The sequence below is a fragment of the Coturnix japonica genome, chromosome 19 (genome assembly GCF_054131305.1).
Source record: "Coturnix japonica strain WE chromosome 19, WE-NBRP24, whole genome shotgun sequence".
Classification (NCBI taxonomy): Eukaryota; Metazoa; Chordata; class Aves; order Galliformes; family Phasianidae; genus Coturnix; species Coturnix japonica.
In genome coordinates this window covers 760,674-781,169 of record NC_140681.1, presented here as the reverse complement: position 1 = coordinate 781,169, position 20,496 = coordinate 760,674, and the positions used below count along the sequence as shown (strand labels likewise).

The 20,496-nt window shown below is 39.3% G+C and overlaps 1 protein-coding gene across 6 annotated transcripts in view; it reads right to left on the bottom strand.

The window, feature by feature from the left end:
- Positions 1-20,496, bottom strand: part of LOC107322843 (E3 ubiquitin-protein ligase Itchy) — a 57,477-nt gene that overhangs the window by 22,795 nt on the left and 14,186 nt on the right. For 5 of the 6 annotated variants that reach the window (XR_014935880.1, XR_014935881.1, XM_015881347.3 and 2 more), the window contains 7 exons: positions 12,288-12,378; positions 9,768-9,906; positions 8,001-8,125; positions 7,600-7,737; positions 5,516-5,558; positions 2,381-2,550; positions 1,003-1,237 (listed from right to left, as the gene is read on the bottom strand). Coding sequence is in view for 4 of the 6 variants with exons in the window: in XM_015881347.3 (XP_015736833.2) it covers positions 1,003-1,237; positions 2,381-2,550; positions 5,516-5,558; positions 7,600-7,737; positions 8,001-8,125; positions 9,768-9,906; positions 12,288-12,357 (920 nt within the window). In the remaining 2 variants the exon portion in view is untranslated. Of the gene's footprint in view, positions 1-1,002; positions 1,238-2,380; positions 2,551-5,515; positions 5,559-7,599; positions 7,738-8,000; positions 8,126-9,767; positions 9,907-12,287; positions 12,379-19,073; positions 19,145-20,496 lie in introns of those variants that run through there. The other variant, XM_085519943.1, reaches the window with a different exon arrangement.

The window sequence follows — 20,496 nt, the reverse complement described above, 5'->3', positions numbered from 1 at the left end:
TTGAGCAGAATCATCTGTGGAGAATAATCCCCTATTAGAATAATACTCATTTAATTTAAATCTCCAAATTATGCAAATGATGCACACATCACATATAAGCAGATCATCATAAAGGGAAACTGAAGTTGTATTTTCTGAATGTGCAGCATTTGGGACGCTGACCTACTCCTGTATATGTATCAAATGTAACATGGAGGAAAATGCACAGTAATTTGCCATCTCTAATGAAATAAAAATGGTAAAGCAACAACTGACATCTTCAAAATTGCTTTCACAGTTATCCTGTAAGTGTGGTAATCCAAGCTACCTATTGCTTTAACTGCAGGCAAATTAAAGCAGGTAATACTTCACCTACTATACCACTCACATTAGGAAGCTTTTGCTTTCGCTCACTCAGAGTACGGAAACATTTCTATCTTTTAAAGAAAAAAGTTAAGAACCCTAAATCATGTCTTCGAAGTAAGAAACCAATCATGTAACAAATTCCACATGGGTATGAGATGGTGCCCACAATGCTCTCAGGAGACGCAATGTATGAATTCCAAAACGTAGAGACATATAGCAGATTACGTCCTGCAACAATAACTTTCCTTCTACTTACTTAAACCAGTTTCTTACTGCTTGACTTCACTCTAATTTGAAGACAGCAAGTTGTCTCACTATTTAAAACCTCCGTTTCACTGACTTAGCAGCTTACAAAGAGCATCTAAACTACTCAAACTGAATTCCTTTCTTGACTAAACTATACATATATGTGTGTATGTGTGTGTATATATGTGCGTATATATGTTTATATATATACACATATGTATATACACACACAGACACACACACACACATATACACCCACTTGAAGGTCCACTAGGTCAAACAGTTTAGAAAACCTTCATTTTAAAAGCTTTTGGGAATTTTTGTTATGCAGGAAAAGACAGATGTTATTTGTATTTTGGTATGCTTAAAATTAGAAAACAGAAAAAGCAGAAAAATGCATTAAACTCATACCCAGGTGGAAGAGGACCTTGGCTGACTGTGGTTAGTGCCTGAGTTGGAGGATTTACTGGCTGCACTTGTCTTGACACTGGAGGTGTGGTGAGTGCAGCAGTTGCAGGAGCTGTTGTTGCTGCTGTTGCCCCCTCAGGGCTCGGTTCTGAAGACGTATTTGCAGTTGCACCTGCCAGTGAACCTGCACTGGCCCCATCATTCTCTGTGGACGTGGATGGAGAACCATTTACACTTCCTATGGCAGATTAGAAAAAAAACAAATTTTTAACTGGTATTTCTCTCGTTATTGGTAACCTATTGCAGAATTTGTAAGTCCAGAAGTAAGCATGCAAAAGGTGGTAGCTGGAAGTGCACACACAGCTACATTTTCTACTTCACACAAAAACTAAGGAAAAAAAAAGGCAATTTAGTTGCACTCTTAAAACTGCTTTAATCCAAGAACTGCAATCAGCTGCACAGCTTTGATATTACAAATTATGTTATTTAGCAAAGCAACTTGTCTGCATTCTGTAAACACCAGATGACTATAAAGAAAAAGCCATTTGTTTGCATTTACGGACTTCCCATTATTGCAATAATTTTTGAGATATTATGCATAACATTTTGAAGAAGAGATTTGACACGATGTGGGAAAATGAAGGGTGTGAAAGGGAGAATACATATACTCTTTAAGTGCTTTCAGATTTCTTCCCCCATGCAGGCCATTTGGTAGGCAGTATTAAGAACTATACACCAGTCTTATTACTAAACTACACTGCCTTTACCTTTTAAAACAATTACTGCAGCCTAGTTTTCCATCCAGCCTCAGTATTTATCAACTGTCACAATGAGACCGCCAAAACAGATGGCAGAGTGTGCATGTGGAGGAGTTAACCTGAAAACACCTACCACTGTCTTAAAGTTTTGTAGTTTTGAAATTATAAGATAGACAAAAAAACCTATTTGTTTTTGTGCAATCAATGTTTGAGGTGCTGCTGTTTCAAAGAATTTAACCAGAACAGTAGAAAGAAATTAGCAGTCTTTCAAACCCCACTATTATCTACTTGAGACAGTTCTGTAAGTCCTTCAGCAAATATGTTCATAGGTCTCATTAAAATTAACTGAATGCAACAGTAGCACTCACTCATGTTCTTTTGGCACCGGCTCCAATATATTTAGCAGTATCACTACAATCATCACTTCTCAGTCGTGGAAACAAGAAATTACTCATAAGAGAATCAATGATATTGAATGCAAACTGTTAAAATAGGAATTATCCAAGAATTTACCATGAAAAAAATTGTAGTTATAAACACTCATTGGAAATCTTTGTGTTCATTTTAAGACTGTACAGCTCATCAGTAGCTTTGAAATGGATGTCTGGCCCTAGAATACGCACCAGCTACAGATGCGGGTCTGCGGGGTGTGGGTGGAGGCGGTCTAGCAGGCCTTGGAGGTCGAGAAGGTTTGCAGCTTCCATTTGTGAGCAGTGGAGAATCACTGCCATTAACAGTTTTGTTTTCATTTGGAGCAGCATCTTCAGAGCTTTCAAGGCCATTTGAGTTAGTCCTTTGTAGGAGGAGACAAAAAGGAGAACTATAATAAGAGTGTATGGATGACAAGTTTTAAAACAGAAATGAGAATGTAATAACTATGGCCAGATAAGATTTTTACATTCATGATAATTATAAAAAACTACATGTTTGTACAAACACTGAGAATTTACCCCCTGAGGTGTTCAAGACCTCAGTTGATGTAAAGGTAGTGAAACAGATGTACACACATCCACTGCTGAAATCTCCTTTTCCATTCCCCAACTCAATATACCTGCCTTAAGGCCCTCTGCATTTTGCTGCTCAGCTATTTCCTCCCATGAATGCCACTAGTCTCTAATGAGATAGGAAGCTGATTAAGACTGGAGAACAGCCTGTATGCATTGGCTCCACACAGTAAGCATATGTTCAGAACAAACAGAATGTTTGAAAATTGTAGACAAATTAACTACACACACAGATTTTCCCCCTAAGCTCAGTCCTGAATACTGATAGAGAATTTAGGCCTAAGCATTAACATTTTGACGAGGAGCTACGAATTCATAAATGACATCTCAACTTTTCAAGCACTTCACTTGAAATAGCTGTCTTCATTCATTCTGTATTGCTCAGTTACACCTAGCAATGTATTAATCTGGTACATTCATACTCCACTGAGCAAAGTTAAATGCATCTACATCTTTATGTCTAAAGCATTTTGTTAATCTAGTGGATTGGCAGGTCAAATACAGAGGCCATAAGTAACAAATACACAGGTTTAATTTCAGACCAATGCCTTTAAAATTACCTCTTATAAATGCACAATAGGTAGTAGGTAAAACCAGTTAAACCACAAGGCATAAGGGATCAAGTAGAATCACGTATGTCTGACCTCAATATCAATGTCAAATGCACCTTTGTTCTATACTAGGTGTGGTACACATAGAATCACAGAATCACTCAGGTTGGAAAAGACCTTAAAGACCATCAAGTCCAACCGCAGTCTAACCATAGTACCCTAACTCTAACAACCCTCCGCTAAATCATATTTCTGAGCACCACATCCAAACAACCCTTAAACACATCCAGGGACAGTGACTCAACCACCTCCCTGGGGAGCCTATTCCAGTGTTTAACTACCCTTTCTGTTAAGAAGTGTTTCCAAGACAATTCATACCATGCTACAACCACCCTAAAGTAAATGACTACGACATAATGTACAAATCATTAGGGATGTGAAGTTTGCAAGAATTATAGCCTAGCTTTCCCCTGGTCCCAGGAAGCACACTGCTTCTGTCAGAACTTTACAGTCAAAAGTATAACCTTTTATCTTTTGTGTACTTATATCAGGTATTTTAAGACAATGGTGCATATGAAATGTAACTATACAGACAGCAGTAAGTGCTGCTAGACATGTTCCAAGTCGCTTACATGATCCTTAAAATAAATACTTCAGGAACACCAAAAGCCCTATTAGATGGTAATAAAACCACACAAACTCTTATTACTATTACTATACTCTTACACACCCTGGCATTCCACACTCAAGCAGGGAAGCACGTTTCTGAGATAAAAAAAGGAAACAGCACTATATAGAACTTCTATGGGAAGACTCGAGACTGCTCAGCTAAGTGAGGTTTCCTGCTTTCTTACAGATGAACGTAGCTATTCCATATCTCATCTCAGAGTGCTGCACATTGTATAGACACTTAAAATACTCGTAGTACTGGAAACTAATTACCATGGCTTGGTGCTCACTGCAGGTTAAATATGGTCACTTTTATCCCACTAAGTTGTATGGGACATAATCCCAAATCAATCTTAAAACACTGCAACTGTTATCTTTTGGTATCTTCTTAACAAAGCAAAATATAGTTCATATACCTCCATGCTGTGTAACAGAAGTGTAAAAAACACGTGGTGTTTATGTATCAGTGGGGCTTCTTTAAAGATTATTTTTATGCAATCTGTTTTATCACTGGGAAATTAAATCTCAAATAAATCATTTTATTTTGGGATTTTTATCCTTGTATCGAGAATGGAAGCTGCAGTCAGCACACATTAGAAGGAGAAATACTCAGTACTTCGGAGTGAGACAAATCCTTTAATTCTGAGCTGCGGCTTTCAAGTTTTCATTGAGAAAAATAACATCTACTGCTGCTATGATCCCTGAAATAGTTTCCTTACAGTGGGGACAGTTGAGAGATTCAACCACATGTTCTCAAAACAGAGCAGAATTTGCCTGTGATAGTGAAAATCTGCATTGAGCTCGAGCTTTTTCACAAGACCTACAAATCTGAGATAATGTATGTTTAGAGGCTCATAATTTTTGAACTAGGAATGTATATCGAGGTATGAGAGCCAATGCAACATCAGGCTTATTTCAGTACACTGTAAGGCAGAAATTTACAAAGCAAGGTGCTGAGTCAGCCAAAACATTACTGGCCTCATCAATGTTAGCACTCTTAACACAAAGTGCTGTTCTCACAACAGAGACAGTAGGATATATATATGCACCTCACAACACAATTGCTCAGTGAAGATTAATTGAACCTAAATCTCTCTGTGTACCCTGTTATAAAACACCCCAACTATTTGTGCTGATGGACTCAGCTGAACCAAGGCACCTGTTCTGATGCCAAAGAACAACAGGCCACGCAGTTTTACAGCATTTTAAATGAAGCAGATAAAGAAAGAAAAATCTGCAAAGAGTCAATGAAGTTATTGAATTCAAAGCCAATGCTCTCATCATACACTGAGCTTGTATAGTACAGGTCTGCTTAATTCTGGAAAAAAGTTCCTATTGCTAGTTATGTTAAACAAAGTTTTAATTAACGTGTTTTTAAAGACAATTAAATATTTGAATGTACAATAGTGTAATTTTTCTTTAAGGATATGCTCAGATCTGAACAAATTATTCAGTCATCATGTTTGTAAACCATACAGTTCCTCACTCAGACATGTAAACATTAAGTATATAAAAGAAGGGAAAGAAGTCTTACCGAGCGTCACTTCTTGCTTTGGAGCTATCATTCTGTGTAGGACCTTAAATACCAGAAATAAAAGGACAGCAGCAGTATGAGCAACATTTGGAATCACTTCCAAGCATTAAAACCAGAAGTCTTTAAAGCCCAGATTTCTCTCAGAAGCTGTACACTTATATGCTGCTGATCTACTGCCTTATTTTAAGGCTGTACACATTTCACACCTATGTATGTGTATGCACTTTCTTAAAGCACTGCTGCCACAAAGTACAAAAGCAGTAACATTTTCACCTTATGAAAATATAACCATACCTTATCCAACTGCATGAATATTGCCAAAGGTACACAATTCTGTCTCTGTGAGCAGTATCAAGCACTCATCTCCATTTTTCAAGTGGAGCTCCCTTTTCATATTCTTGACCCTGCTCTGAGGGCAGGCAGAGCAGGTAGGACAACAAATTCCTCTGAAATCCTCTCTCTGGCTGGCTAGCAAATAGCTGCATGGGTTTGCTTCAGAACTAGTCTCTCTGACCTGGACCATTCCCTTTCTCTATACACAGTGTAGTGTAAAGGCTTTGGAGCAGGTCCAAGTTTGGCTGCTCTCCAAAAAGAATTATAACAGTTCAGTTTAGATTTGCAGACGTTTTTCAACTGCTTATTCAGCTACCTTGCAAATATTTGCCTTTTGTGCCAGCACTTGCAGTACTTGAATATGCAGCACTGAAATGCTCACTCATGTCGATAGCACAAATACTTGATTCCACCGAATTAAACAAATGCCATTAACAAGGAAATCAATTATCAGCTCTGATGGGAACTAACTACAGATGTAAAGAAGTTGGATGTAAACTCTTACCATGACGTGCTGTTCAAGGAAGTTATTCCAATTCCAGAAACAGAAACTTAACTTGAAAGGCCAGACAGGCAACAACAAACCACCAGTCAGTGCCTTTAGACTGCAGAACATGTTACACTGATTTCTCTCCTTTCTCATCTGCTTCAGACACCTTATCTGTCATCTTGGAACCCTCTGCTGAGCTGCTTTCTAACACCTGACAGCACAAAACTGTACTCAGTCTGAGAATGACTATTCTTCTGTGCATGACTTTTCCTACTTACTAATACATTTTTCTCAGTAGGTTAATTTAAGGAAATAGCTTCCACTTGTGATTTTACTTCAAGTATTGCACCTGAGGGAAATTTGTTACTTTCACCACCAAAATACCTCAGCCCTGCTCTATAAGCCTCGCAGTGTTTGGGCTTTCTTTAGAAAAAGAAAATAAAACAAGATCACACTCCATCAGACCACAATCTTTTTAACACGTATTTGGATTATTTGGATGGAATCAGAAACTGACTTCATTTAGTCCTTCAACAAATGAAAACACTTCTCTGGCACAAGCCAACTAACCATCTAACTAAGCTGCTTTCTGCCACAGATAGCCTGTTTGATCCTGGAGAAATCACCTCCCATCTAATTCTAGTCTGCACACTGCATCATCCTCAGAAATGCACCTTTGTCTCAACCAAAGGAAATGAGCTGCCTTACTTTTATTTTAATGTAATTACACATTTTACACTTATTCAAGACTTTCAGTTAAGAATTGGCATCTTCAGTCTCAGATAACAAGGATAAACAGAAAAAAGAGTGGATCTCTCTCTCCAGCAAAATCTATGCAAGCATTTCATTTAGATATTTAACAAAAATTAAGTATAAAGCTGTTTCCTAGCCAGAATAGACTAAATGTATCCATTTTATTTCTTTTTTGTTCGTAGTCTTATTAAAATTGAAAGAATCTAAAGGCTTTTGTTAAATAAGGCACAATGGTAGCTCGTAACTGCTAGACAAAGCAAGCAAAGTTCAGAAACCTAAGGTGCTGGTCTTATTTACTTTATAGTAATGCTGATAATCTTTGCTGATTATGACTCCACCTCAAATAAAAGTGCATAAAAGTTCTGGTGTCTACAAACACCAAGTCAAATAAACCACTCATTACCGTTACTAAAGCACTGTGTTAAAGCATTCAGTAAAAAAACAAAAAACAGAGTCTTTGTATACCAGATAATATATAGATTGTATATTTAAACTGAAAGTCACTTACTTCTTGTACTTGAGGCATCACCATTGGTCAGGAGCTCAGGATCTACCTGCATTCCATCTAGACAGACAGACAAATCTCCAACCACTTCTGCTGGCTCTCTGTCACCAAGAAGGTGCAATGTTACCACTACCTGATCAACTGAAAAAGTACAAGAAAAAAGTCAGAAATTTATCAGTTCTTAGGCTACGTAATAGGAACCACTTATCAGTTACGCTTTCTCTCCTGAACATAAAAGTAAACTGAAAAATATCAGGCTCCCAATGACACCATGGCACACCGTGTATAAGGAAATAAGGATTATAATGAAAAATCGTGAGGATACAGAAGTACAATCTGTAGCAACAAAAGGAACACTTAAGGCCCACGAGAGAGTTACCCACTGCACTCGAACTTGTACTTACGTTTCATACTGTTTGATTTCAAGGTCTCATGAATATCCAGGGCAGCACTTCCCAGGAGGACATCAGACTTTAACGTTTGATGGCTCCAGACTCGAAAGGTTAATTTACTTAGAGGGGTGACGATTCTGAAAAGAAGAAGTTGAACACTAATGTAAAGGCACTTGTTTTTGGGTGAACTGAGCAACGTACATCAACTGTCACTTAAAAATCATTAAAAAAGCAGTGTACACATTGTGGCAGTGTGAAAAGCCTCCTTTGGCTGATAAGGTCATAGAACCATAATGCTGGAATCTCTGCCCAGCACACATACAGTTCCATTTGTCTGCTGGTGGCAGAGACCATGAGTGTTGGCTCCTAGAGAAGCCACCAGCAGAGGCACATTCTGAAGCTGACAGCACACAATGAGACTATCTGCGCTGCGAGGCCCTCCACTCTCAAACTGTCAGCAGTTATGTACTGGGAGAGCCCCTTACAGAAGAAGAAACATATGCCAACGCAATTATCTTTTTTAGAGAGCAGTTAGTTATCGTCTCCCCTCCAAAAGAAGTTTAATCAAATCATGCTAATTGCTGTATTTCTAAATGCAGCTAAGCATTTTGCAGGAAGACAACAGATCAGATGGTGTATGTGAGCAGGAAAACCCTGGAGAATATAGGCGCTCTCACAGTGATAAGAAAAGCCAGAAAGCCTAGAGAGACTTTTTCCTTCATAGAAGTATTCTGACAAAAGCAGAAGGAAGAGCATCATGAAAAAGCTGATGACATTACAATTAAGAATAAACTCTCAAAACTTGTTCCTTAGAAGTCACCTCCAGAGGTAAAACATTCACATGCCCCTCACGTCCCCCTGAGTTTTCAGAAGCCTTATGACAGAAACAAATTATCTCAGTATGAGCTGCTGCCACTGTACAAACATGTTTGTTTTTTCTTTCTTTTCCTTTTTTTGTGTGCAAGTTCTTTTTTTTTTTTTAATCACTAAAAAGAACTTCGGAATGACTTTTAATATTGATATTCTTCTGTAAGGAACATTCAAACATTTATGTATTTTTAATTACTTCAGCTGTGGGAAATGCATTGCTAATGACTCTTTGTTTTCTCAGTAGGTCATCTCACATCTATTGTTTATTAGTAGAGACCTTCATGGCCAAACAATCCCTGCGGGGTAAGTAGTTCCACTTAATATACTGCTTCTGTGTTTATTCCAACGTCAGTGCTTTATACCTCCTATCATCTCACATCACAAACACTACAATAAGCAAACACCAACTCTGTTTCTTCTTGAAAGTAATGCTAGTTTTGTACTTTTTAGGTATAAATGCAACAGCAATTTTGTACTTGTGGCTGAAGTGGGAAGTGACAAGACACAGCCAACTAACAGTGCTACAACACACGGTAGGACACTGCTACACAGAGCTATGTTTTTTAGCCATGAAAAACTAACCTTACATGTGACAAGCAAAACATGAATGGGATTGTCAGCCTCATCAGATTATCTTCGCTTTCCTAATACTTACACAATTAAAGCTGAGTTCTTACACATTGATACATACCCTTGTAAGCACTATGTCTTTTCTACGGGACATAATGCAATTGTTTTATTAAATACATATATCAGACTAAATTAGCCCTCAAAAACTATGCAAATCTCTCTATACTGTGCAACGCAGAATGCTTTGTCTAAAATAACAACACAACTCACTCTTAAATTCACTGTCAATTGCATAGCATTAATTTAACTCAAACTAGAAAAGAAAACCGTCATACATACACTGTAAGATGCTGTTTCCACTTTGGACTATTTGTGTTGTTGCATTTTTCTGTCTTCTTTGATTGTCCATCTACTGAGACTTCCACATAAGGGCTTGGTCCAAACCACTTATTTTTTTCTTTTAGTTTTGCTGAAATAACTGTTAAGAGAGAGAAAAGTTATAATCAATGGAATATTTCAACAACAAATAATATTTTTCAGCTGGCTACTTCAGTATTCAAGTATTAGATCATTGATGGCCAACAGTAATGCTTCAAGAGAGAAAACACACGTGGAAAACAAATGTTTTTGCATTTCAGGCTATTCTGTACAGTGTTACATCTCACACAAAAGTCTAAAATACATAACAGTACTTCCTCTACAGCATCAAACACTATGACTGATAATTACCAGTTTTAGATCCCCAAAAGCACATCAGTATTGAAAACAGAGAATACCATCTACAGCCTATCCTAACCTGCTCCCTGTCCCCAGCCAGGATCATTTTATTTATTACACTTTATTAGTTTATTACACTTGATTCTTATAAAGCTTGAAACACAATCTATCTTCTTCACTAAGGAAACCTGGGCAAGTGTCACTGCTGGTGATGAGAAGACATTTAAGGGAGGGAACCTTTTGTAAAGTTTCATGTATCAAAGCAAACATATAAAATCTAACTGAAGGCCAATTCAGAGCTCTAATAACTACTTACTGTCCTAGAGCAAAACTTTGATGACACTTGCAGCTCCAGAGCTTTTTTCATGCTAACAAATATATTCTTTATATTAGTATCTGGACAGCAACAGGAACCTGAAACTTTTATTCTTTAAACATTCAACATCAACTACAATACTCCTGTCTTGTCAAATACTGAGTGTGTTGCCTTGATTTAGTCTGCATGAGTCTACCCAAATATTTATTTAGCTCTTATCTAAGGAGGACTCTTGGATTCTTTGACAGCACTAAGCTTGCAAATCAGTACTTACAACAAATACCTGATCACTTCTAATTGGCCAACGAACCCCTCTCTGTTGCTACAGATGTCAGCCTGGTCTCCTGTGTTTTCATCACTACTTAAGCTGTACTACATGATTAAAAAAAGATGACTAATTCAAGCCCATATGGCTAATCTACCTAGATTCCTTTTATAGTCTATACTCCTTTAGAGATTTAGAGAAGTAGCTTAGTATAAACTGCTCTGAACTGCTCCCAAGGGAAGTGCACTCTCTCCACCTGAGCTCTCATTGAAATTAGTTCAGTTAGCTGGCGTTGATCTCCAAGCATGACCTTCCCCTGATGTCTCCAGTACTTGGATACTGCAGCAATCCATGTCTCAACATCACTAGGTGTCTCAAAGACATCAAGATCTGATTTAGGACAGATGGGGGCTGCTGTTTACTGAACTTCCTAAGAGAAAGCAAAGTCTGCCTGCGCAAAAAGTTTTGCAGACTGTGGTTGAACAGCAAAGAAATTAAGAGATGAACATCATAACAGTCTTCATTCTAAAAATGAGACATTACTTTTTACATGCCTTTAACGGAGCAAACCTCAGTCAGGCATCACTAACATAATCCTTAGATAGGTTTCCCTTGGCTATGGGGACACACGTTGCCTTTGAAACCTCTTCAATTCTCATCTCCAATATCAGTCTGTAGAGAAGAGTTTTTTTTTCAAGTTTCAGAGTCCATTGAGAAAAATTGTGTTTGTGTCCTCCAAGTGACAGCTAAGGGCAACACAATTTATTCAGTTCCAACCTTCTGTTTTGCCTGAAGTTTTCCCATCTGTATAAGAGAATTCTTTTCATTTGTACAACTTCTACATACATCCCCACACTGACAGTGCAAAGTTTAGCCTCAGTGTTTCTAAATATACATGTGCATACATCCACAAACCTTCCACTCTCAGGCTTTAGCTTTCACATTTGAGTAAAACTTGTTAGTCAGAGAGCAGAGAAACCTGCTAAGTTTCAGCAGTTGTTCTGTTGGTATGGCACTACAAAAAGGAAAGCATGGCCATGTAAACCCATTCCTATGCAATCTACTGGTCCTCAGTTGCAGTAACATTCTCATCATGACTGAAAATATTTAACAAAGAAGTCCAATACAATAAACAGTAATGCAAATTCACTCAGTTTGAGATGTAAAAAAGATAGTGAAATTGTTAAGATTCGGTGCTGTGCCAGGTGTTAGAAATAGAAAGCAGTTTTGTATTACGTTGTTACACCTACCCAGTTCTCTCTTACTGTTCTGTACAATTGATTTAACACTACTCTAAATTAATTGCTCATTTCTTCATTCCTTACACAAAAAAGTATAATATCAAAACACATTCTGAGAAAATCTTAAATATTTCTGCCAAGTCACGATTTCGTTACATCATCAGTTTTATTTTGCTATTTCTCATGGGCTTTGTACTACTAAAAGCTTGCTGAAGCATGCTACTACAATTACTATTTAGTTATCAGGAGAAAAACAAACAAATGATTTTTTTTTCTTATATGTTTTTATTGGAAAAGATACATAATTTCAAACAACTTACCAGTGATCTGAAGCTGTGATTTCATATACAACCCACCAGGTACTCCTGACTTGGATCCAGTGCCAGCCATAATATGGGCTGGATCTTGAATCTGGATAAAGAGAGTGTCAACATATTAATCCCCAGAAACTCAAAACTGATTTCAGTTTCTTACCTATTTTTTGAAGTGTAGATACATTATGCTGCCAACAAAACTGCCACGCTCATTCTCCTTCTAGTTCCCTTCCCTTTCCTGAAGTACCAAACTTGGCTCATTAAGGGCTTAGTCTTTACCATACCACGATCTGTAAGCATTCACATCCTGACCTACAAGGTCTTCTGATCTTGTCTCCTCAGTTTGTCCATCAACTGTGTCTGAACAATGTTTTTATCTTACCAGTGTTTACTCTTCTGTCTGAAAATGTTGCCTTTATTGATGTCCTATGTCCTGGGGTAAGAAGTTATTACTGTTTGAAAACCCCCCAAAAAGAGCTATCAAAAAACCCACAAGCACAGTAGAAAGGAATTACTAAATTAAAAAGTAAGTTTAGGGAAACCTGTTTCTCTAAGTCTTTTGTCTCTATTTGGTCAGACTGAGGATATGGCCCGGGGCTGTAATTCCAAAACACTGAAGAGGAAACATTGCCTCTGGAAGAGGATGAGACATCCTTGCCCAGCCTTCTCTCTCAGCACAGTCCTGCTCGCCTGACCCTCCCAGCACCCACTGCAAATGACACTAAAGCAAACTGGTATTCCTACTATTCTTTGAACTTATGTACTCAATCCTCTACTTGGTTTTCAAGGATGAGGAAAAGGAGATAGGGGCCAATACACGTCATGTAGCTTTGATGTTTACAGACAAATTAAATAGCGTGCTGCTATATTCAGATAGAGATTACTTTGAAGTATCCTGATATCCTTGCTCAAGACTTATTAATGCAATCCCTCTGTGCCACATCCCCTTGCTGTGCCAACTCCTCACTGTCTGCTGTGGTCAAAACCACTCATGCACCCATGTGTCCACCCGAGCTCCATCTGTTGCCCACTTCTGCTCAGCCTCTGGACCTGTGTCCCTGAGCACTGCAAGCAGCACGGACCAAGGCATTTGCTGCATGCAGTACTATTGCCAACAGGGAAAACAGTGTTAGCTGAAGGTGCTGATGGCTTCACCTCAAGGACAAAACACTACACACAAGGTGCTTCCAACCGATATCACCACAAGCAGTCCAAACCTTCTCTACATTCAATACAAAACAGCATTTGAGAAGGGAGGCCACATTTGAGTAACACAAGATCCTTTTCTGAAGCTGCAGTGCAAATCAAAAGTCCAAATACTGTGATTACTACAAACCTGGTACTTCCACAGAGATACTGCAAGAGCGACCATACAGAAAGTTCTTACTTGCTGCAGCTTGCAGATACAGGTGGTACCCACACTACAAAAAGAATACTACCCAACTTGCTCAAATTACCATATTATCAGTGGCCTTCAGTACTTCTAACTACTGGATTGCAGCTGAGAGCCACACAAACCTAAATATTGCAAGGGTGAAAGTGTTTGTAAGAGAAATACTTTAGAAATGATCTCAATTTACAAGACTTCAGAGGACACCTCTTAAGCCTGATCCTGTGATGAGTTCTGCCAAGCTACATAAGCTCCGTGCTTTAAGAAAGCAGCTGAATGAAGCATCCAGCCCAGCACAGCTGTTCTCTGCAGCCCAAAGGAGCCTGAACTTACAGAACTGCTGTTTTCTGCCTGGAGAAACAGCACAGCACATAATGCAAACACAATTAATGAAGGTGAGGATTAATTTACATTTGGAACCACGCAGTAAGCACATAGAGCAGAAGCATGCATTTAAACTTATTTTCATTTCTAAGCCTGCAAAATACGCTCATTAAAATTAATGTATTAATATTCAACCATTCTCATTGAGAACAAAGGGGAAAAAAAATCTATCAGCTTAATCCCATCAGAAATGACCGGCCTGCACGCACCTGAATCCATCTGAGTTACCACATGCATGCACTGGCACTTACACAGCCCAACCTGCAGGTCTTACTGATCAGCTCAATTCATGTTTCAGGAGCCTATTGCCTGCCAGCATGTCTCAGTCACACAGAGCTTAGTTCTCCCAACTGCCACAAAGTTCCTAATTACTCTTCAAACAATCAAGCTGAAGAATCGTATCTTATTGTTTACATACCAGTGAGGCACACAATCTAGAATCCATTAGTCAAGAAACTCCTCTATGAGCAGGAAGTTGTTCATGGAAAACGCACAATCTTTTAGCATAAAAACCAGCCTAGGGAGATTTACAACCACAAACTAGAAACTACAATACTGAATGATTATAAAAGTATTTCCATTTTGTTTTCTTACAATAGAGACAGCAGGGTGTACTTCTCGAGGTGTACACGTAAGGTGTAGATTATTGGATGGCTTATGCTGCACTGGTCTCAGCTTGTTGATTTTAAACCACCTGACAAACTTCAATTTTAAGCAGCCCAGAATTTTCTGTGTATTCAAAGAGATGAAAACCAGCTTTCATCATGTTTCTTTTGTGCATGCGCATGCACAATGAATTGGGAATTGTTATTGTTTGGAGAAGGCTTGCAGTGAGCACAGCATTAGATGCATGGGCCAGCACTCACTTCAGAAGTTTTCACTTCCCTTTCAGAAGATCGAGCTGGCTGGAATATGGATGGGGACACGAAGAAAACAACACAACCGGGATCTGACAAACAGAGCCTGTACCCAGAGAACACAGAGCTATAGTTTCCTCTCAGCCCTGACCTGGAACCCCTCCAGCCAGGAGCTGATTTGCCCTCGTCCCTTTGCAGCCATCTCACACTGCTGCTCTGCAGAGCGATCTGTTCCTAATGCACTCCACTGGTGCACTTTATTATCAAAATGAAATCTAATGTTAGCATGATTCAAGCCAGATTTCATTAGGTTATTATCAGGTTAAAAGCTACTTGATGCTTCCACTGCACAATGTAAAAGTGCATTCTCTCTATTTTGAAGAGAGCAGCAAAAGAAAAAAGCACACACAATTCATTTAGCTCGTGCTAAGAAAAAAAAACAGTGGAGAAAAATAGCAATAAACATCATGGACAGCTGCTACCACGTACAAATGGCAAGAACATTTTTTGTACATTTCACAGCATCCCAGCAAGACAAAGTGCAGTTATGTTCAGCTGCAGAAAGCCATGTCTCACCGTGTGTGCTCAGACAGGTCAGCACTAGCACGGCTTAGAACAAACCCATTTTGCAGTCAGACGTTTGGACCTCACATGCTTCTGGGACGCTGTTCTTTGAATTCCCACCCTAACCACAGTGCTTTCTCCAAAGCCTCCCCTATGGCATGGTGTGCTCTTAGGGCAAACTGCATCATCCTCAGTGGTATTTTAATCCACGACAGCAAAGTTTACCACTGAACTTTTTTGTCTTCGTGTGAGTGGTGCAGAAGGAAGAAATCCTCGAGGGACACAGCCCAGACACCACCAACACATCCAGAAAATGGATGGGAGGTGAGCAGGGCCTTATTTTTCTTTTACCAAATCATGAGAAAAACGTAGAAAGAAAAGCAGCATTGAGTTCATGGTTGAAGCAAAGCAAGGAAAGAAATAAGAAGTTTCTTACCCTGCAAACCCAGTGGGTGTAAATACCAGAAGAAAAGCCAGCAAAGGCTAGAAAGCCCTTCAGAGGGTTACTGTGGGACCTTCATTCATGGATGGGATTCATTCAAAGATGGACTTGCTTTAAAAGGTAATTTTATTTCACATTCATTTCAAAGCACAGAAGACAATTAGGTGAGAACAGAACCCTGTGACAATTATACAGGCGTAGCTTTGAAAACATGCAGGCACACATGGTATAATTAAACAACTGAAATAACTGCACAGGCTGCTGCTGAGAAAAACTTCCATTTGTTTAGAAACCACTTTTAAGGACAAAGACTGCTTTACCTGTCAGAGGTGAACTGACTCCAAGTGAATTTGCTATTTCCATAATCCAGTACAAAAATGTGCAATAAGGAAAACAATTATTTAACATACTGATGTTAACAATGGGCACTGAAAACCCACGTATACAGCAAGACAAGAGTCTGGAAAAGTCTTCGCTACTAGAAGTTTTATTTCCAAAAACGATATATAAAGCATTCTGCATCTATGTCAGCTGTTCTGTGTTGGTTTTTCTGTACATATATATGTATATTTTTTAAAACAACAGACACATGAGTTACGTACCTGTAAGAGATGAGACCTGTATTTCAGAGACGATTCAAAGTGATGTGTTTGTGTCAGGGGAGGCTCAGGCTGGATGTTAGGAAATGCTGCTTCTCTGAAAGAGTGCTGAGGCAGTGTTATGGGCTGCCCAGGGAGGTGGTGGAATCACCCACCCTGGAAGTGTTCAAGGAACATTTGGATGTTGTGCTGAGGGACATGGATTAGTGAGAGCTATTGGTGATGGGTGGATGGTTGGACTGGGTGGACTGGGTGATGCTGTGGGTCTCTGCCAACCTTGGTGATTCTGTGACTGCGTCAATACTGGACATTTTTTTGTTGTAAGGAATTAATACACACTTCCACCCTTTCCCTAAAAGGCTGAAACCTCTATTTGACTGTAGGCCGTCACGTGGCAGTGAGATTCCTTTCTCTCTTATAATTACGCAGTAAGGCTGAGCAAAACCAGCAAGTTTGGCAACTCCTTGCTTTGTAACTTTGTAGGTATTTGAAAATTTCAAGTTTCAAAAAGTGGTTTCACAAGGCTGTTTTTGTTTCCTGCTTTTCTTGGTTTCTCCTTAAAATAAGTCTTAAGGACATATAAGTTACGCCTATAAGATGACATACAGAAGGAAAACGCTGAGTAATCAACTAGGAGGAAAAAAACAGACATTGTAACAGTGCTGAGTGCGGATTGGAAAAGGAAGCAATTTTGAGGTTTGCATCATGGGACATTTATATAAGGAATGTAAGTAAAAAGGGTTTTGATAGCAGAACACAGCTTAGATCCCTTTAGCCATCAGACAAACCAACCTGAGTAGTGTGACAGACCTGGCACTCACTAGTCCACATGAGCTCAGCAAAGAGGTTCAGATTAGAGTTGGTCTGGGCTGCAGTGCACACGGCCTGGTGGCGTTCTCGAGGAATACAGGCCCAGCAGTGGAGGAAGGGAGGTGTGCTGGGCAGAGCACAAGGATGCTGCCTGGATACACAGAAATGGGATCAGGAAAATCAGGGCTGAAACCAAACTTGGCCTTCATTCCAGTGGATAGGGCAGAAGTGGGAAAGAACATCACCCTCTGGTCCTGGAGCACCTCACTTCACACAGAAGAGCTACTCAACTTCTTTCTTTTCCCTGCTATGGACTGGTTAATGAGAAATCCTTGATGGTGAAGCAGAAGCTATTCATCATGTTGTGTAAATAGTGTAGGCAAGTAATTCATATTTTTCCCACCTAAATCATTAATACAATGCAAACCAGAACCACTTGTTACATGTGCTTACATACAACCATTTCTGCTTTGTTCCAAAGCACCACAGTGCAGTCAAAAGTCACATCCCTCTTTAAATCAAGGAGTCTAGTTGTATTTGGTGAGGTTTTCTAAATCTATTCTAGGCAGCTGCCCTTCTGAATCTTGCTACCAATGAACTTATCTCGTAGAAAATAGTAACTGAGATATTAAAATGGGTATGAACAAAGAAGTAATGGAATATACACATATAAATCAGAAAAAAAATGCCCCAAAACCCAGCAGAGCAAAGTTCAGCAGAAAGGCTTTTACTGACAAAGGACGTTTCTTGCAGCAATGAAACAGAATGTCTCGTGTTAAGATGAAGATGTCTTCACTGAGCTGTGCTGCAGTCTTACCTATGTGTCAGCATAAGAGCCCCTGCTTTAAACAGAGATGGCAACAGAGTTACAGCACATCACATCCCTCATTCTTTTTCCTGTTGGGTTAGCAGGAAAGCACACTGAAGCTATCAAGAGATGGATATTTCATATAAGGAGAAAACAAACTACCAGCATTAACCTTCACATAAGTATGGAGGCCTAAGTAAGCCAGATTCTGAAGAAAAAGGCCAGCTTAAAACAAATATTGACTGCCAAAATATTGAAAAGCTCCATCTATAAAGTAGATTGTTGCCAAAGGGACTCCAGGGCACGATAAGTGGTTAACAGAAGCAGGTAGGTCCACCTCATACTGCACACAGGAGATGCTGTGCAACCACCTAACACACAGAACAGAACGCCCTGGTGCTTACCAGTACAGGAGTGTGAGGGTAACTGAGCTCTGTGAGAAAGCAAGCACAAGTGAGAAGAACTACTTCAAGACTTTCAAACTCTGCAGCACCCTCCCATCCATAAGGTCTCACACTGGACCTTGTTACAGTAATTTCCCACAACTCTTCACACAGCAGGGAATGATAATGAGATAATCATACTGATATCCTTGAAGAGGACCAAAAGATGGCTCTACAGTATCATGAACTGACTAGACATTACAGTACCAAAGACCAAGGAACTACCAACAGCCTCAAACAGCTTTCCTAAAAACGCTCAAGCAATTATTTACACAAGACTGATCCTTGGGGCTGATCTCATTCTTCCAAATATCTACCTGAGTTTCCTTTTCTAAAGGGAACTGAACATTGAGAAATTCCTCTGAACCCAAAGCTTTTAAGTTGGAAGTATTTAACCTGGCTACCAAAACAAAGAAATAGCCCAAGGAAAGAAGAAAGCAATGTGGAAGCACTGTGGGCAGACACCCAGTGCCACCTTCTCAGCATTGCTTTTACCTCAATACTGGGATAGCTGGTGCTCTTATGCAAACCCTGCAGATCAGAAGAACTGGTCCATCAGCTTCAACCTGCAGAGAAAAATGCTCCCAATGACACTGTCTGCAATCCAAACCCAGCTGCCTTCAGACTTCCCAAAACAAAGACCTGCATGAAAATTACAGAGAATTGATTCAGGAGCATTTCTGTGCACCAAAGTCTGACCTGTATAACCTACATCTCAGTAGAAGATTTTCATGATTTTTCTGCAGTAGAGTTTAATACCAAGTAAAAGAACTGGAAAGAAGAAGTGAAGAAACAGCACAGGAACATACGAAATAGAAAGAGAATAAAGCAATGAAATGCAATAGGTGCTTCCTCAGCACCTTGGCAGCTCCCCAACCATCAACCATTCTTGGAACCGACTCCAACAAACAGGCAGGACACATGGCACAGAACAGGCTTTGCTGCAAACTCTCATCACTCGCCAATCAATTTCCTTCCGAACCAAAAAGATGTTAGCTTCAACTAACTTTTAATATACATTCACAAAGTGGGAAGGAAAAATAACAGAGACGTGTGCATGAACGCATATATGTGCCTTTTGCTCGAGTCCAAAAACCCTGGCAAAAAAAAAGCCACAGCAGAGAGCTGCACAAGATAATTAAAACCATTTGTGAAAACAAAGAGATGGTCTATTTTTATTACAGCTGTTTTCTTGTCATGGGACAACCCAACCCAGGGAGAAACAATAATTCCTATATACAAACCACTAAGCTAAAACTGGGTCCTGTAATCTCTGAAAAAGCAACTCTTAAAACAGCTGGGTCCTAAATAACATAGGAAAAACAAGATACGCTCAGCTTGGCAAACCCTGTAACCCACAGCAGAGAGTACCAAAGTGTTCCTAGCAAGGCTGAGGAGATGATGAAATGGTACCTTTCTAACTACCAAAAACTGAAAAATACAGCCCATTATGCTTTGCTGGAGTTACTGTTATTAACTGGACATCAACTCCTGTATTTTACAGACTGTGGCTTTTAGTAATTCACGTTGTCCTTTTAAACTCTTTCAAATAAGACTTTTTGTAATAGTACAGCACCAACACAACACTACACTGACTCAAAACTAAATCTCTTCTTACCACTTCCACGATGAGGTTTCAGGATAATTTTTCAGTGCTAGTGAACAACCAGAACAAAATTACAATGTCTGGATGGAAAGTAAGAAGCCATCCGGCTACTCCCACAGCAGGACACACTGCTTTTCACTCATGGAATCTGGCACTCAACCTGCTCCTTATAAGTATTAGAGTACTCAAGTGTTATTGGGGGCTGGTTATATGTGTGCAAAGTAACATTTCTTTAAGGGTTTGTGATCTTTTAACCACCTCATGATTGGCAAAGCCATTTTCAGCAAGCCTACTCTCTACATCAAGATTTTT